The 18,482-nt window shown below is 37.5% G+C and overlaps 2 protein-coding genes across 9 annotated transcripts; both read left to right on the top strand.

The window, feature by feature from the left end:
* The first annotated feature begins 789 nt into the window (after nucleotides 1–789).
* slc35c1 (solute carrier family 35 member C1) lies at nucleotides 790–5,719 on the top strand. 8 transcript variants are annotated; one of them, XM_059001843.1, is made up of 5 exons: nucleotides 914–960; nucleotides 1,088–1,120; nucleotides 2,167–2,197; nucleotides 2,309–2,826; nucleotides 3,312–5,719. In XM_059001843.1, the coding sequence occupies exons 4-5, from the start codon at nucleotides 2,340–2,342 to the stop codon at nucleotides 3,872–3,874; spliced, it is 1,050 nt and encodes a 349-aa protein (XP_058857826.1). In that variant the 5' UTR covers nucleotides 914–960; nucleotides 1,088–1,120; nucleotides 2,167–2,197; nucleotides 2,309–2,339; the 3' UTR covers nucleotides 3,875–5,719. The 8 variants fall into 8 exon arrangements, with proteins under 8 accessions (XP_058857824.1, XP_033909727.3, XP_033909729.3 ...); XM_059001841.1 differs by lacking the exon at nucleotides 914–960 and adding an exon at nucleotides 790–902 and having other exon boundaries at nucleotides 2,167–2,826; XM_034053836.3 differs by lacking the exons at nucleotides 914–960; nucleotides 2,167–2,197 and adding an exon at nucleotides 791–902.
* A 1,510-nt stretch (nucleotides 5,720–7,229) lies between these two features.
* cry2 (cryptochrome circadian regulator 2) lies at nucleotides 7,230–16,226 on the top strand. The gene is made up of 12 exons (XM_034053833.3): nucleotides 7,230–7,572; nucleotides 8,001–8,109; nucleotides 8,655–8,797; nucleotides 10,343–10,527; nucleotides 10,687–10,775; nucleotides 10,864–11,004; nucleotides 11,289–11,600; nucleotides 12,369–12,520; nucleotides 13,242–13,444; nucleotides 14,192–14,275; nucleotides 14,786–14,928; nucleotides 15,219–16,226. Exons 1-12 carry the CDS (start codon nucleotides 7,412–7,414, stop codon nucleotides 15,249–15,251), a joined length of 1,755 nt encoding a protein of 584 aa, XP_033909724.3. The 5' UTR covers nucleotides 7,230–7,411; the 3' UTR covers nucleotides 15,252–16,226.
* The last annotated feature ends 2,256 nt before the right edge of the window (nucleotides 16,227–18,482 follow it).

The raw sequence follows: 18,482 nt of genomic DNA, 5'->3' as shown, positions 1-18,482 counted from the left end.
GACCAGCGGTAGAGGAGATCTTGCAACACTCTCACAGAGAGCTGCGATGCTCTCCTCCCATGCTTCGGCACGGGGAAGGGGGAGGCGATGGCGTCCAGCAGTTTCCACGGTAACCCAGACTATCCCAATCCCTATGGCACCAAGGGGCGACCTGAGGCACCTCCTCCAGGCCTCTATTGCAAGGAGTCAGCAACAAAGACGGGGGAACGCCGGACGTGGGGCCCCAGCGCCCAGGGAGACAGTTCCAGCAGAACCGCCCCAGGCAGCCTCCACCCTAGCAGAGACCCTGAAGGCTTGCGGCCACAGACCCACCCGTTCACACAAAACCATCTGCCCTACTGGCACAATTGCACCTCACCTGAGCGAAGACGTAAGGATGGGAGTGATTTACAATCGTCAAGTGGTGACAACAAACGCATACAATAGAAAATGACCACCAACCTTGTGAGGTCGCATCACTCACATTCGCATGTTCAATGCAAAAGAGACTGGTGTCTCTGCACAGTGACTATTATTACCTTGGTGAGGCGGTACCGAGGACGTCACTCCGCGGAGGTGCCTATCGGCAGCTTTGATATAAAGTGCTCAGTGAATACCTGAGCAGCAGGCATATCCCCAAAGTATCATTAGCGATCTTCTCTTTCAGGGAACCGTGGTTACGTCCGTAACTTTTGCAACAACAAACACATAAATCAAATCAATTAACAGTCAAACGGGTTTGTCTGGTGTTTCAGGAAGTGATATGTGGCCACGTAAACACTTTCTGCAGAACATGCAAAAGTTTGTTAAGCAGGTTACAGAGAGACTGTGATTGGATGATGGGTCGAAAGTGGGTGCGCTTATCCGGTCGAGTTCTCTGTCTGTACATCCTGAAACTTAGGATATAAAGGTTGCCGTCTCAGGTGGGTGAGTGAGGTCACAGATTTATTTTTCTTAATGTCACAATGGATTAAATAGTGAGTAAGTATTTGTTTTAATGACAATAGGTAGCTGAAAGGTACGGGCACCAGGTTCAGTAATTGTGGTATACTCTGCTAATCAATAATTTAATACTTGGTAACACTTTCATTCTAATCCCTCTTTGTAGATTCTCTTTGATCCCAGGATCACACAACACAAGGTAATTCTCAAATAAACTTTATTTGGCACACAAGTTTATTTAAATAATTGAATTTCATAGGTCGCAACGTACAATATAGTCTATTTTGTTTATCTGGTTAACAAAGACTAGTCCAATTAGTATAACCTTTAAAACACATTACTCAATACCCCTTTAATAGCGGCGGTATAGCAATTAAAGAATGCCTCAGAAACGGTGTCCGGTGCATATTGAATGTTTACTATATTAAACTTTAAATGCTAAGCAGGCTTTTAAAATCCACCTCTTTATAATACAAGCACTGTTAACACTAGCCCGCTTTGCTTCCTTGTTTCAGTTTTGAATATGCAAATACAATGACTACAGGATGCAGTACTATATCTTTCGAGTTATATTACAAATATTTATATCCTGAATTAAAGTAAGGGAACAAGTTACGAATCAGAATATTCTAAGCTGATAACAGGTATGTTTTTATTTTGCTAAATAACTTTGTCAAAAAAGTAATTCTATTGACATTATCACAGTTTAGTAAATTACAGAAATGCAAACGGATAGACAGTACACCAACATTTCATACTGTAGTTCAGTACATTAAACCTCTCGCAAGAAATGTTATGTATTAAATATGTTATCGAAGAATTAGAAATACAAATGAAATCAGTGACCTACATTTTCCTGTTGTTTTGATACTATTGATGAGGGTATTTAATAGACGTGAGCTTGGGCATCATAGGAGGCAGTGTGGTCCAGTGGTTAAAGAAACGGGCTTGTAACCAAGAGGTCCCCGGTTCAAATCCCACTTCAGCCACTGACTCACTGTGTGACCCCGAGCAAGTCACTTAACCTCCTTGTGCTCCGTCTTTCAGGTGAGATGTAGTTGTAAGTGACTCTGCATCTGATGCATAGTTCACACACCCTAGTCTCTGTAAGTCGCCTTGGATAAAGGCGTCTGCTAAATAAAAAAATAATAATCTTGATCCTAATTTTGCAGTTTGTCGCATTAATTATAAAAGGACACTGTCGCTTTAAGAGAACAGTCTTGGTGCTACGTCTTTCTTTTGCAGGAAGAGAATCCAGGAAGTGGGGTAGGGCAAGGTATCCCTCATTTGTTTACGTACGGTACGCGAGGACGTGTGATTGGAAGGAACCGTTTCAAAACTGATAACCCCAAACCTGCTTATTTTTTTTTCTTTTAAAAATGAACAGGACTCAGCTCAAACGCTCCAGAATTTTGAAAATGGCCCTTACGCGTTCGGATTCCGCGGACCAGGAGGGAACGTTCGAGTCTTTCCTAATGAAAGCGATCAAAATAACAGCCGTGGTGACGCTGTATTGGTTCATTTCAATTACCATGGTCTTTCTCAATAAGTACCTGCTGGACAGCCCTGCCTTAAAGCTCGATGCTCCTCTTTTTGTGACATTTTACCAGTGCTTTGTGACAGTGATTCTGTGCTGGTGCATAAGCGTGTTCGCCAGGTTGTGTCCGGGTTATGTGGAGTTCCCATCGGTCAGGTTCGACCCCAAGATTTCGAGGGGGGTGCTGCCCTTGTCCATTGTTTTCATCGGCATGATCACGTTCAACAACCTGTGCCTGAAATATGTAGGGGTGGCCTTTTACAACGTCGGAAGGTCTCTGACCACTGTCTTCAATGTCTTGATGTCCTACCTGATTTTAAAGCAGACCACTTCGTTCCACGCCTTGCTGTGCTGTGGGGTGATTATAGGTGAGTTATGTGTGTGTGTGGCAGTGCATGCAAAATGCTTTCTTAACATTTATCAATGTAGTGGATGGGGCGATGCATATCGTAGTAGTTGGCGACTAGGTGGAAAAAATCCCATCTGTGCGTTGTATCTGTTTTTAAGAGCCACAGTTTTCGAGTTTTCAATCGGTCAGAAAAAAAAAAAATCATTTCTTTCAACTAGAATGTTTGGGCGGCAGCTGATTATGTTCTACAGAAACTGTACATTGTTTTACATCCTTCCAGAGAACCACTTCTCTTTGTTTTTTTTTTTAGTTTGAGGAAAGCATGAAGCAAATGTTAGGGCAATAATATAGTTTGTCGAGCTTTTATTTGGAATAAACAAGCAAGTAATTTCGTCCCCGTTCATTCTGTCACTTAAATAAACTTTCATTTTCCCTAGATATGGAGACTGCAGTGGATTGTTCTGGTACTTTATTGTTAATATTTATTTTATTCTTTTCCTGCAGGAGGCTTCTGGCTGGGAGTGGATCAAGAAGGGGCTGAGGGATCGCTGTCTTGGTCTGGGATACTATTTGGTGTTCTAGCTAGTCTGTGTGTGTCACTCAACGCTATCGTTACCAAGAAAGTAATACCTGTTGTGGATGGCAGTATATGGAGGCTAACCTACTATAACAACATCAATGCTTGTATCCTCTTTATCCCTCTCATCGCCATCCTGGGGGAATTCCAAACAGTTTTTTATTTCGACAAGCTAGACAGCTTGCACTTCTGGGGTATGATGACATTGGGAGGGGTCTTTGGGTTCGCTATAGGATATGTCACTGGTCTTCAGATCAAGTTCACAAGTCCTCTGACCCATAATGTTTCGGGCACTGCCAAAGCCTGTGTTCAGACAGTCATTGCTGTCACCTACTATGACAGTATGAAGAGTGTTTTGTGGTGGACCAGTAACTTGATGGTGTTGGGAGGCTCTTCCGCTTACACCTGGGTTAAAGGAATGGAAATGAGGAAGTCCCAGGAAGAACCACAGATCAAAACTGTAACTGCTAAAAACGACTCGGGTGTATAGAGAGGGACTCTAGTTAAATATTGGGGACCTCTGATAATGCCATGAGCCTGTAAGCCCCCTCCATTGTCTTTTCTGTTGGGTATAATAATGACACGGTGTACTGCAAAGAGACATGACTCATTCTTATGAGTGGATGCTTTAGAGATATGAAGAATGTTTCTAGTGTTTGTGGCAGCTAATTATATATATATATATATCAGTGCTGGGACAAATATCAGAATATTCGAACGAATATTTTTTGACGTATTCGGATACAAAAATCAGATGTCCGTATTCGCTGTAAATAACAAAAATAACTTGCACTTATTTACCGCCTCACCAGAAGTTGTGTGACAGTTTCAAAAAATGGCAAATGAAAAAGAGCTCCGTGTGAGATTCGTATATAATTAAATAAAAAAATACAATCAACACAGTATCTCTTGAGCCTCTATTTAAAAGTTTGACAGCAAAAAGTAAACAAACCAGATTATGTGCGAGCACGCATAGTGATCTCTATTGAAGGCCATCTGGGTCAACAGTGTGTTGTGCTGCGTTGTGTAGTGATTTTTGTATAGATTGTATATATTATATATCTTTTGTGCCAACTTTCTGTTATGTGGAATTTAATAAACAAGAACCAAAATGGTGAGTTCCACAATTATCATTTGCTTGTTCAGCTACAAAAAGGCACAAGTAAACCTCATGTTATTACTTTATGAAAACGTGTCTCTGGCCAGTGTTTACTGTGAAGAAACGGCAATGGCAAGGAATGAAAAAACTAAATAAAATGTGGTGTCTTTATGTACTATTTATTTTGGGAATAAACAAAACAACATTTATCTTTAACTGCTATTTGGCATCCTTTGTTTTGTAGTTAATCCACTGGGGTAAAGTCAGTCCTACACAACATATTCTTTACTCCTGTGATATTTTTCTACTTCGTTACATATTGTAACGTCTTGCGGTTAAATAAAGGCACACATACAGGGGCCACGCCCCCTGCTCCTGCTGCTATGCTGTCTCTGCCTGCGTTCAGAACAATATAATGGCTTTTATTACTTTTGGAAAAAGGAATGAATATCCGAACATGAGAGAGATGTGCCAATATTTTGAAGTCTGTAGTTTTATTATTATTATTATTATGAAGGATGGTTTTGTTTATATTCTGGTTTTCAAGTACTTTTAATACTGGTAATAGGTTTCTGCCGTCCTACTTCAGAACCCTAAGTTTGTCTTCAGTAAATTTGTTCTATATAGCAACCGGTCTGGTCTGTGTGAATACAGTTATAATGGGAACTTTTCTGTGTACTGGAAATGCTTGGGTTACATGATATTCAAGTTTTAGGGGACATTAATTTAGACTGGGTCAAATTCAGTTTTTCTTCCATGGGTCACCTATTACAGCTTTGTTGGGTTACACATGCCAGATGTTGTTTATTGTTATATTTCACAGATATATGTGCATGAGTGATCATCATAAATTATTTTAAAAATCTGTTTATGGGTGTGTTTTGGAGGTGAGAGGGGCACATAAAAAGGGCATTCAATTTGGCCATTAAAAAGTCCACTATAAATAGAATGGTCCAAAGATGACTACAGAGTCTTTTTTTTTATTCAGATAAGAAAAATAAATACTTGAAACTGCTTTGAAGAAGTAATATAATTACATCTAAATAATCAAAACAAATACACATTATATTTTAGTAACTGAGTTATGTAATTACTTTAGTATGCTTTAATAATTTTCATTAAGTACTGGTCATTTGAGATTTATGACATCAAATTTGTTGAAGGAACATATTATTTCTACTTGTTTATTTCTTTACCCAATATCAGTAAAAAAAAAAAAAAAAAAGTAAATTAAAATCATTACACATTAATGATTTTTTAAAGTCCTTTTTAAATAACACTATTAGTTAGCAGCACACAGTCACACTGCCAGTTCAGTTGGGAGACATTTCATCACAATGCATCTGCAATCCTAATTTGTATTGCACACAGCAAAGTGATAAATTGTATAAAAATAACATGTAATATTATAATTCTGTGACATTTTGTTGAAGGAAAGTGATGATGTTCCATTAAATGTTAGGTAAAATAAAGGTACCAAGTGTTTTTTTTTCTATCAAAAATAATATGTAAATACATATTATAATATGAAGACATGTGTTCCTTTACCAATTGAAACAATGATAGTACTGTTGTATATTTTAAGCACAGGTGTTTGGAAAACTGTACAATAGTAAAACTTTTAAATGTCAAATTAAATGATGTTTTGCTATTAAAGGCTGTGTATTTTGTTGGCGGATCACAATTGGTGCAGTGCTGTACACTTTACAGTTCAAGTCCTGTCAACATCTCTTGCTTTAGAAGTTTAGGTACATTGATTCACCAATCCTGATATAATTCCACATTCTCGCATTCTAATTGCCTCCCTTTTCTATCTCCTGTGAAGTACAAGTACATAATGGCATTAGTGATAACTCAGAGCTCTTATTTATTTTTAATATGTTTTGCATCCAAGAATAGAAACATGTTGGTTTTATTTGACATTTTAGGAAAAGTATACAACTACTGTACATGTGTGTCTGTATACAGTAAACATACAGAATATGTTTGTACTGTTTCAAGGACCAGCACAAGATTGGTTTCAATTGGTGTTTCAGCAAGTACCAATACAACCCACTAGGTGGAGCATTTTACCAAGAAATTGAAAAGTATAGTGATAGAATATGAATTTGAGCAACAAGGTTAGTCCTTTCATTTTTTTAAGAACTACCTAAATTAAATTGAGAGAGAGAGAGAGATTTAAAACGTAAGGGAATAAAAACAGATGTAAATGGCTAACAATCCTGTATTTAAATACGTGTACGTCTTTCAGCTGTGTAAACAGACTGAATCAATCAGTATTCTGTTAAATATATTTCTGGACCCTGCTGTGCGTAATACAAACCAGGATTGCATATGCATTCTGTAAAGAAACAGAAAAAAAAAAGGCTGGGTGCTAATCTGGGCATCACAGAAATAATTATGTAAGACTGATGATAAACTAATTCACCACTCACCAGATGAACTACAAGGATCTCTGCTGCATATCGTGTTACAAGCCTAACACATATAACAAGACAAAAAAATGCAATCGTTTTCATAAGAAAAACACCTTATATAAGATTGCTGTGAGAAAAAAAAAAAATCATATAACTTTCAAACAACGTAATAACACATTGATGATAACAACTCCTCCTCAGTCAATTTCATCCCCGTGCGGGTCTGCGAGACCACAGTGTGCCAGAGGAACGTGATGGGGCGTGACCTACACTGGACAGTCATCCAATCATAGGCGAGGTCGAGCATTTGCTCAGTTTAATACTCCCAACACGTAGCACCCTGCAGCCAATAGGAGCTGGAGTCAAATACAATCCGGAGTGACTTTGATTAAACAGTTTGGATGGTATAACTTGGTGGAAGTCTTGAGGCGTGTGTTGAACATTATAATACAACAGCGGAGCATGTGAACACTCCAGAATATTTCAAATTAAATACTGTGTACTTACAATCATGGTGGTCAATTCGGTGCATTGGTTTCGTAAAGGATTGAGGCTCCACGATAATCCGGCTTTGCAAAGAGCTCTGGAGGGTGCAAACACTGTGCGATGCGTGTATTTTTTGGATCCTTGGTTTGCTGCTGGTACTACGGACGTGGGCATCAACAGATGGAGGTGTGTGTAATATATATATTTATATATTTTTTCTTTCTAATAAATAGTTCAATATCATTCAACTATACCGACTGTTTTTATGCATTTTACCTACTCGGCATTTGTAAAATGAAATTGGTGATGGATGGCTTTGATGGTTTCTGGATAGCCATAATACAGATGTTGCTGGACTGCAATGAAGAGTCGGAAGGATTGTGACGATGTCATGGCAACACTTGTCTTGTTTCGAATGCACATGCTGACCTCACCTGATAATGTATGTTTTTAGATCACATTGATTGCACCATTGCCGTTTACCAAAACACTGCTATTTTGCTCCGATCACTGAAGTTTATAGATATGCCGTAAAAATGTGACTGTGTACTGTACTTGCCATTCATTCTACTCCCTATAGCGATTACATACATGACTTCTGCTTTATTGTCTAGGTTTCTACTCGAGTCATTACAAGACCTGGACACCAGCCTTAGAAAACTTAACTTCAGGCTCTTTGTGGTCCGTGGGCAACCGGCTAATGTCTTTCCAAGCCTCTTGAAAGTTAGTAAGATACCTTAATATATTTTGGTTAATTTCACTGGTAAATAACAGTATTGATTGATACGATTACTTATAATGAAACCTGTGTGGCGGTGGTATGCTTGAAAGCCCACGTTAACCATAATGCAATTACAAATGAATTTACAAACATACCTACCGTGTGTGCTGCATGTGTCCAGTGAACCGCTTATACATGGGAAACTAAGCTTCCTAAGCTAGTTATTGAGAGTTATCAGAATCTGTGTCACAATTACTTTTCTTAACCAAAGACATGCTTGGATGTAGGTCATGGTGTTCTACTGACATGTTACTGTCATTTTTTTTGTATATTTGGTGTACACAGTGTTAGCATACAAATTATTCTTTGGCTTCAGTATTTAAAACACATGTTCCAAATGTAAGAAATGGAATGTAGTGGGAGAGCATATTAATTGACTTTGCTCTCCAGATTCATTTCTAACTTTATAAAAGCAAACCCTCATCTTTTGTTCCTCTTAAATGTGCCAGAGCTGGTCGCCTAAATATTTATTTATTTTGTTTTCTAGGAGTGGAATGTGACACGCCTGACGTTTGAGTATGATTCGGAACCCTTTGGAAAAGAAAGGGATGCAGCCATCATTAAGATGGCACAGGAGTTAGGGGTGGAAGTTGCTGTAAAGAACTCGCACACACTTTACAATTTAGACAGGTAGGAGTTCATTGTAATTCCTGTGACACCTGTAGGCTAGTTTTCAGATCTGTTTGGTTTAATCTAGTGTAACGTTCTCAGTTGTTTTTTAGACAGACACTATTTAATGTTTAAAAAGACCGGACTGGACAGACCTGAACAAACTTATTTTGCAAACCGTTCCTGTAGCATGTTCCTCTGGTCCAGCCAAACAGCCCAGTCTGAGCAATAAGTCTGAGCAATAAGAAGATCCAAAAAGCTGGTCTTGTTCACATCGAGCAAGCAGAGCATGTCAGTCTCATAGAATTACACCTTAAGAAATGTATGTATGTGTGTATATATATATATATATATATATATATATATATATATATATATATATATATATATATATATATATATATATATATATATATATAATAATGTGTGTGTTCTGAATAATTTTGAGTGAAAGCTTTGCAGTAAGTGAGAGCTGTATCCCTCTTAGACGCTGCAAATTTGCCAGTTTCAACAGAGAGTCATTTGGATTCTGCTGAATGTAAAAATAGTTATACAAGCATGCATAATTAGTTCACAGGCTGTTGTAAGTGGAAAGAACATAGGATTGAAGAATATTGTAAGCAGACAGCAAGGGATTTTATTTTGTTGTAAAATGTACATGTAATAAATATATTTTCATAAACATTCTAATATGTCAATGATCCCTAGATCCCTGCTGTGCCTTTTTTATATAAAGGTCATGATGCTGCAGTGAGTGTTTGGCTTGAAAACAGAGGATACTGCCATCTAGTGTAGAAATGCAGTGATAGCTAGTCACACTGTGAAACATGTGCAGACGGGGTGGAGGAACAGCTTGGCGTTTCAGTCACCATTACCAACATGTGCAGTAGCAAGTACACTGTACCAATAGGCACGTGAAGGCAGTGACCAAGTGGGAATGGCTAAGTAGATACCGATATAGACACAGTTGCATATGTTGTTGAAATGGGTACTATTAATTGGTTATCTGTGACTTGTTTATTGAGAATTCTGGTTTGGAGAAATAGGCTATTTCAGCCTTTACAGTCATAGCATATCATATATATATAATTTTTTTAACTAAATACAATACATCATACCATAGATCCAAAACCTAAATCGGTTATAGTAGGTGCATATTTGTATGTCGCTGGATGTCTGTTAATGATGCATCTCTAATCATGAAAATAATATATTAAAAATAAATATAAATAAAAATAATTTTAAAAGATGACATTAACAACACCTTCCCCCCCCCCCCCCCCACCCAAAAAAAAAATCCTTCTTAATATGTACATTGTTTTCCATACCGACATCTTTACATATCTAAACATCAACTTTGATCTGTTGTATGCAGTTGGTGTTTTCAAGGCCCGTAAGCACATTCAGTTTTGGCCTATTTCTTTTGCACTATTTCCATCAAAAAGCTTTACAATCGACCTGTATTCAAGGTTACTTCAGCAAAGAGTTATTGTAATTCAGTACTTTTTTTTCCTACAACTTATTGTTCTAATTTATTGTTTACATTTTTTTTTTTTTTTTTTGCAGAATAATAGAACTAAACAAAAATAGTCCTCCACTCACATACAAAAGATTTCAAGCAATTATCAGTCGCCTGGAGCTTCCGAAAAAACCAGTGGGCACAGTCACAGGAGGGCAAATGGAAAGATGCAGGACTGGTATCGCCGAAAACCACGATGAGCACTATGGCGTACCATCTCTAGAGGAGCTAGGTAAGTGCCTTGAAACCAGTACATGTTGATGGGTCACATTTACTAAGTTTTTATTGCAGTTAATACAAAAATTGCACCATGTTTTCTTGAAGGAAATGCAAAACTGGTGTTACTTTTTCTACACGGATTGTTGATTTACTTTTCCTGTCTTTGTTTCAGGGTTTAAAACAGCAAGTCTCGGTCCCACCAAATGGAAGGGGGGGGAAACGGAAGCCCTGCGACGAATGGACAGACATTTAGAACGAAAGGTCAGTCATGTTGCAGGCCTTTCTTAAGAGTAATGGGTTGATTTCATAATAAAAGATTATAATCACTTGTTTTTTCTAACACTTACAGGCTTGGGTTGCCAGTTTTGAAAGACCCAAGATTGATGTAAACTCACTGATTGGGAGTCAGACAGGATTAAGTCCATACCTACGGTTTGGCTGTTTATCATGTCGAGAATTTTACTACAGATTACTAGAACTGTATAAAAAGGTAAGGATTACTTACAAGGTAGCTTTTGGGAACGTTGGATATTTGTTACAGTTGTATATTTTAAACCCTATTTACTAATGGTGTTTCATACATGTTGAGCGTTTATTTCAACACTGCAGAAAGCGGTCTAAGTACATTATAAACTATTATGTGTATTATTTCTTGTAGTATTATTGCATATAGCATGCGTTTCAATACAAGGAACAAAGCATATAGAACAGTAAGTCATTGGCACTTTTGAAACACATTCCTTATTTATTCCCTCGTTTTGATATTCTGAATAGGTCAAGAAGAGCAACAGTCCACCCCTATCCTTGTATGGGCAGTTACTCTGGCGAGAGTTCTTCTACACGGCAGCTACTAATAATCCCAAATTTGACCGGATGCAGGGAAATCCAATCTGTGTGCAGATCCCGTGGGACAGAAACCCAGAGGCTCTGGCCAAGTGGGCTGAGGGGTGTACGGGGTATCCCTGGATTGATGCCATTATGACCCAGCTACGGCAGGAGGGTTGGATCCATCACCTGGCCAGACATGCTGTGGCCTGCTTCCTAACCAGAGGGGACCTCTGGATCAGCTGGGAAAGCGGCATGCGGGTAAGACGCACTCTACTTTTAGCATAAACATTTGATCAGACTTTCCAAAGTAGTGTGACATCCCCCCTGTAGTTTATCAGAGTCACTGCGGAAAATATAAACCAGCATGTGCTTTGAGGGCAGCTGTGTAATTGCTGATTTGCGTTCTAGTTTCTAAATGACTGTTTTAAGCCAGTTTTGTTTTGCTGACAGTGTTTTTTATTTTTTTATTATGTAGTTTTGTGTGGCATTTAAATTTAAGTTTCAATTTCATATTTCAGGCTACATTTCACTGTCAAAACAATTGCAAATGTAGCACGAATGTGCCAACAGAATACATGTTAAAATAAACAAATTAGTCCTAGAACATACATGCCCACAGTCCCTATATGGTCGGGACAATTTCCTAGCAAATGTCCCGCATCCCGATGCATAGGAAGAAAGTCCCAATATTTACCCATAGAAAAAAAAATAATTTATTCTGCACAGTAGAGTTAGTGAAAACCACACGCTGTGCTCTTCATGCGGCTGACACATCTGCTGATCACTAACTTATACAAAGGTAAGAATGCTTCATTATGTCTATTTTTACTGTCATGATGGTCGTGTCGTGTTGATTTGGGGAGGATACGTCTAAATAATTTTTGGCATATGACTCCTCCCATGTGTATGATGCATATGACCCCCTCTGCCCCCCCCCCATCAAAAACACACACTTTAAGACCCATTTTGTGCTACAGTGTTTAGAGTTGTTTGAGCTTGATTTTATTGAATTTTTTTTCACTGCAGGTATTTGAGGAGCTGCTGCTGGATGCAGATTTCAGTGTGAATGCAGGAAGCTGGATGTGGCTGTCATGTAGTGCTTTTTTCCAGCAGTTCTTTCACTGCTATTGTCCTGTGGGCTTCGGAAAGAGAACAGATCCGAGTGGTGACTACATAAGGTGAGCAGGAATGAAAACCCAGTCATTTAATAAAAACATCCAAACACATTACTGAAAGATTTAGGAGTTGATAATCTGTATATAATGTTATAGTTCAAAACCACATCCTCAAAAACCTCATATTAGTAGCAGTATACTAAAGGGAGGCTGCTTTATGTAGGCTCTTTGGGCATACAGCCCATTCCATATAATGGAGAACATGTACCTATATTTAATAATAAAGGCTTTAACAAAATAAGTTATATTTTCATCCTAACTGGGCTGAGTAGTCGGTCCTTGCTGGGGATTCTGAAGCCAGCGTTGCATTGGCTCTGGCACTTCTGTGGGTTATGGAGGCAAAAACATCACTGTTTCTCCTCATGGCGCTACAGTGAACCCTGCTGGCCATGCGTCCAGAGAGCTCAAAAGCGGACACCTGCAGGGCTGGCCTTTGTTCTCCAGAGGTCGGTAGCTCGCTGACATCTACTCTCGAGTTCCTGGGTGTAAAAGAGGAAGCTGGCTTGGTTGTGGGATCAGTGTCTGCCCACTGAACCTTCAGGTCTCCTGAGCTGTGAAGGGAAAAATGATTGGTCAAGTCAAATTGGGGAGAAAATAGGGAGTAAAATAATTGGGCACTCTAAATTAAAAAAAGAAGTGATATTTTTAGAAATGTATTCATTTTATTAATTAGAAAAACAAAACGCACTATAGTTACTTCAGTGTTGTGTTTCTCCCCATGTAGACGTTACATACCAAAGTTGAAAAAGTACCCAAACAAGTACATTCATGAGCCCTGGAATGCCCCAGAATCAGTGCAGAAGGCAGCAAGGTGCATCGTTGGAGTAGACTACCCCAAACCAATGATCAAGCACGCAGAAGCCAGCAGGCTCAACATTGAACGTATGAAGCAGATATACCAGCAGCTCTCGCACTACAAAGGACTTAGTAAGTTGAACATTGTGCTTTAAATCATTAAGACTTTTGTATTGAGACCAAATTATTTATAGAAACTAAAAACATTGTAAGTTAGGAATGTGAAGTGCGGGATAATATGCACATCCCATTGTCAAGCCAAACTCACAGGTATTAAAGTTGGGAAAACAATTTTTCTGTGGTTTTGAAACCAAGTGTAATTAGATTTATCTGTTTACTGTATTAAATGTATCTGTTTACCTTCCACCAGCCCCTCCCACTCTGGTAACCTACTTTTAATATTAAGATGATAATGCAGACCAGAATAGTATGCAGGCTGTAGCTCATAATAAGGGAAAGGTGAATTATTAATTTAAATTGAGTCATCTTTCATTAAGAAAAAAAACACAGATTTACAGAAGTATGGTGTTGCCATCTGTGCTTTACAAGTACTGCTTTGCTAATTGGTCGATTTTTTGACTCCGTTTATTAGCTTCTGTTGATTTTAAATGCATTTGAAGTTAAGCAAAGAAAAATCTTAGCTTCTTAATTTTATTTAAACTGCAATATCACATTATTATTATTTTTTATTAAGTAATGTATTAAGAAATCCATAAGGGAACTACAATACTATATAAAATCTGAGCATTTGATTAAAAATAAAAATAAAATAATCTGCAACTTCACAGTAATGTCATGTTTTTTTTTTCTGCAGGGAAAGTAACATTTTGAAAAATTTGTTATTTTTTGGTTATTTTAAAAGGTCTTTTTTTGTTGTAGGTTTACTGGCTTCAGTACCTTCATTTTCTGAAGAGCTTGGATCCACAATTACAGACCGATCGCACGGAGACAGCAGTAACAGTGGTAATATTTTACAATTATTTCAGTTTTGTTTTTTGTTTGGCTGATTCTGAATAATACAAAACCCACGCAAGTAATCCTTCTGGTTTTCAGGACAACTATTTAAACTACTACTCCCCGACAGAGAATTTGAAGTAAGAATGTCCGTTGCACATTAGTTGCACAGTGTATTTAAAAGCCTGCTTTACACAAACATCTATCTGGCACGGTTATTGATATGTCTAGGTCTTTAATGCCAAGTCAAAGAATTTGGCTTTCTTAATGCTAATGTGGCTTACGATGGATGGATCAATACCAAACTGCTTCAAATAGTGAATGTGAATGAATACATTCGAAGGAATACATTGCCCAGTTTGTTCAAGGAACCTCTTATGAAACAGCTGCTGTGTATTACATCATATTGGAAATAATAAGGGTAACCTAGGAGCCTCTGCTAAGCTGGTATAAACCCAGTTACTTTTATCGTGATGCATTTGTTCACGTCTTAATGGAAACTTTGTTTTACCATTTCAGGTTCAAGCATGGTGTGGCACAGTAGGACATCTCCACTGGGGAAGCGAGACCGGCCCTCTGAACCGGACTGCGAAGAGAAATGCACAAGACCCAAAGTTCTGTGTGGATGCCCAACAAACAGGACAAACATTCAGGAGTTACAGGTAGGATATGTGTAGTGTAATCAGAGGCTGCTAAGGGCTTACTGGGTCCTGAAGCATTTTACTTCTGTTTGTATTCCTTGGCAAAAGTGTTTCTCATTTATCAGTGCTGTGGGGTTTTTTTTGTTATCCGAATACATTTAAAAAAATAATAATATACTGATTCTGCATCAATCACTTAGTATTTTCAATGGTATTGATAATCCAAACAGCCGGGTGCGTAGAGCTATTGTTTCTGTCTGCATTGCAATCTTACTTCCCTTTTTTTTTTCGCTTGTGCTTTTAATTTTCAGGTGGAAAATTCTAAACGGATGCAAAAAAACTAAACGCAACAGAATACTGTGGCAAGATGGAGTGCTCTGTATAATTCAGATATTACTATATGCACACAGGTTAATCGGATTTCAAAATAGTTACTGGTCATTCAGCGGGATTATGTTTCTAAACTTTGTTAAGAAGACTAAATTGGTATAAAAGTGTTCATCTGCTTTATACATTTTAGCGAAATAGCCTTTGAAATAAAAATATGGCAAAACAACCCTTTACATTAGTGGAAAATTGTAACATTCTCTAATCAACTAGAAGTCCTATCTTGAGGGCTTTTTATTTATATATACAGTAAATCAAACCCCATGTTTTAATACATAGAACAATAATTTATTTTTCTAAATATATATAAATTAAAATACAATTTACATAGTAATATAAGGTGTGTCCCCACTGAATTACATGTTTCCCTTTGACAGAAATTGTGTCATCGTACAATTAAGTTGTTTTCAGAAACAGAAGATCCCTTCTAATGATTTGAGGAATTAGTTTGCATCAGTAATTCAAGGATAATTGAAACTCTAAAAGAACATTGTAATGCAACACTGCTAGGAAATACAACAGCTCAAACACAGAGAAAATCTCTGCCTTTATTGTTCTGTACCAGGTACTGGTTGTGTGTTTGGTTTGTAGCAGGTGCATGGTAGAATGCATTCATTAAAGGTCATGGGCATGCAGGACTCGCTGAAATGAAAAGGCTCATGAAAATGAGAGCTGTGATTGTTAAAGCAATAAACTGTCATGCAGTTGAAGAACTGAACTATTGTAAAGTGATAAAGTATGATCATGTATTCATTTCAACCAACATTTTGAGCTGTATTTGGGGGTGTGCAGAAAATCTAATGCAGAGGCTAATATCCCTTTCTATTTAAGTTATTGTTTACCATTGATCCTAATACGATTTCTAAATGTTGCCCCCTGGTTGCTCTCCATTTAAGATGATTCTCTGTATTTACCTGTTAAGAGGAAAAGATCCTAAACGAGTTACTGTTGCTGCACAGGTGTACGGCATGATAACATTAGTTAACCATCGGCAACACCACAGCTTTCCAATCTTGCAAATTTACAGCATCGTTCCATGTCCTGTTTATGAACTGTAGTGTACAACCAATGGATATTGGAACTGTTCACTAAAGTTAGCAGATGTGTTGGTCGTTCATAAAACCCCTTGGTGTTTATTGTAATATAGTAAATCATTTTAAAAGGGGGCTTGTTCATAGTGAAAAGGTATCCCAGATAAGCTGATGGATTCACTTCCATCATCAGGCATTCAGTTATATGTTAGTGCCAAGAACCGACTAGAAATATAATTCTGGGAAAGGCAGGCAGTGGCTATTTTAATGGCCAGTGTAAACAAGTGGCAGCTTTTAGATAAACAGAAAATAACGTACAGCATAAATCCTAAGGCTAGTGCTAGTCTTCCGTTCATGTTCCGTGCACGTCAACTTGCTGTTGCACTACTTTGATTAATGGTCCATTTTGGCCCTTTGTACACTTTAAAGAATATAACAAGAATCGAGATAGCATCTACTCTGTGTAATGTAATATGCTTTAATATTGCAGTTTTATTTTGCAGCATAATTTATTGTAATTTTAAAACCTAGATTTTTTTAATATATACAATGTGTCCAGAACTGTTTTTGAATTGTTATTTCAGGGGTTTCCACTAATTCAGTGGCTACTTTCTGGGATTCAGTATGTGTACAGAAAGTGTTCATGTGAGACTTGGGGTCAGATTCTTCCATTAGGTCACGTTGAAAAAACCTTTGCTCCAAAATAAAAATAAAGTACTGATGCGTTTATTTTGCCTCTAGATCATGACATAGTATTAATGTCTTTGGTAGACAAGCAACACTTGTTTTATGTAACCGCTACTGTGAATCTGACCGTTGGCAATGAACAAAGTTGTTGCTGACCTTTTTTTGAGTTAGTAAATAAAGTTGTATTGTCAAGTGTCTACATGAAATGTTGAAATGAATGTATTGTATTATAAATCGTTGGCTTCTTATTTGTTTATTTAATATAAGTGTAAAATGCATTTTTGTTTTTCAGATTAAAGCAGCTTCTCTAAATAATAAAATCTGTTGATTTTTTATTATGTATGACTTGTACATCAATTGACCAGTTCACAGATATGTTGGGATATTTGTTACAAGAGCATATTACACATGCACTACTTTTGCTCAGTAATGCTGTACCAGTGGAAGACTGGTACAGTGTATTTTTGGCACCACTTGCCCAAAATTGACTGGTTTGGTTTGAACTAAAAAATGTAATTCTAAAAAACAAGTTGGTCAAGCTGTCGAGTCTCAAGTATTGAAAGTCTATGGAAAATAATTGAGAAACTAGGCTTTCATACAAAACACATTATAAAAAAAACATATCCTGTATTGGAAGGTTATTTTCTTGTATTTCACTCTAGGCTGAATTCAAATACCGATTACGAGAATGGAGACTAGTGTTTAACTGATTCTATTTTTTTCTTATACAGTAATAAGGTAAGCAAAGTGAAATAAAGAAGGCAGGTGGAGGCACACAGCAATGGGCAACTATATTAGTCTTTGCATTTACTGAATAATTCAGTTGTAATTCATCAGCTATGTCACTGGTGGCCCTTGTCCCCTTGAGAACAAATACTACTGTATTTGCTGTTTTAATAATGTGTTCACTGACTTAGAACGTCACATTTAAACATCTTATTTGGAAAACTTGATGTATAGAGTTGAAGTTAACTGTCAAGATGATCTCACACATGTGTTCTGTAGGATTCAATATACCACTTACAGGCAATTCATATTCAATTGGGTTTATTTCTTTTTTGAATCCTTCCAAGAGTTAATATTAATGTGCATATATAAATTTGGCATAAGATTTAGTATAATAAAGCTTTCGGAATGTGAATGTTAAATTTTATATTCATGTCATTAGAAAGAGTAGTACCACAGCACCCCCCCAGTTTATTATTTGAACGTTTTCTAATCAGTGCTTTTTAAAAATCACAGCTGTCAATTATTTAGTACAAAATAGTAAGAGAATCCAGCAAATGATCAGTAGCATTGACTTTCTTCTATAGATTAATTCTATAGCCTTTACGCTTGCCAAACTCCATTCAAAGAGGGAGGGGCTGGCAATCGCTGAAACAGCATGTGTCTTGCAAAACTGGTTTCATAGCATTCTTCAAGCAGGTTGCATAGAATTCAAAACAGAGTAAAACAGAATAAATGAATAGA

This window comes from Acipenser ruthenus, chromosome 27 (assembly GCF_902713425.1).
Source record: "Acipenser ruthenus chromosome 27, fAciRut3.2 maternal haplotype, whole genome shotgun sequence".
In the NCBI taxonomy this organism is placed as follows: domain Eukaryota; kingdom Metazoa; phylum Chordata; class Actinopteri; order Acipenseriformes; family Acipenseridae; genus Acipenser; species Acipenser ruthenus.
The sequence above is the reverse complement of the archived record's forward strand: the minus strand, read 5'-3'. Positions and strand labels throughout refer to the sequence as shown.

Coding starts and splice junctions, on each gene's coding strand:
- cry2 (XM_034053833.3), top strand. CDS start 7,412: ATGGTGGTCAATTCGGTGCATTGGTTTCGTAAAGGATTGAGGCTCCAC. Junction 8,798..10,342: donor ACACTTTACAATTTAGACAG/GTAGGAGTTCAT, acceptor TTTTTTTTGCAG/AATAATAGAACTAAACAAAA. Junction 12,521..13,241: donor CCGAGTGGTGACTACATAAG/GTGAGCAGGAAT, acceptor CTCCCCATGTAG/ACGTTACATACCAAAGTTGA.
- slc35c1 (XM_059001841.1), top strand. CDS start 2,301: ATGAACAGGACTCAGCTCAAACGCTCCAGAATTTTGAAAATGGCCCTT. Junction 2,827..3,311: donor GTGCTGTGGGGTGATTATAG/GTGAGTTATGTG, acceptor CTTTTCCTGCAG/GAGGCTTCTGGCTGGGAGTG.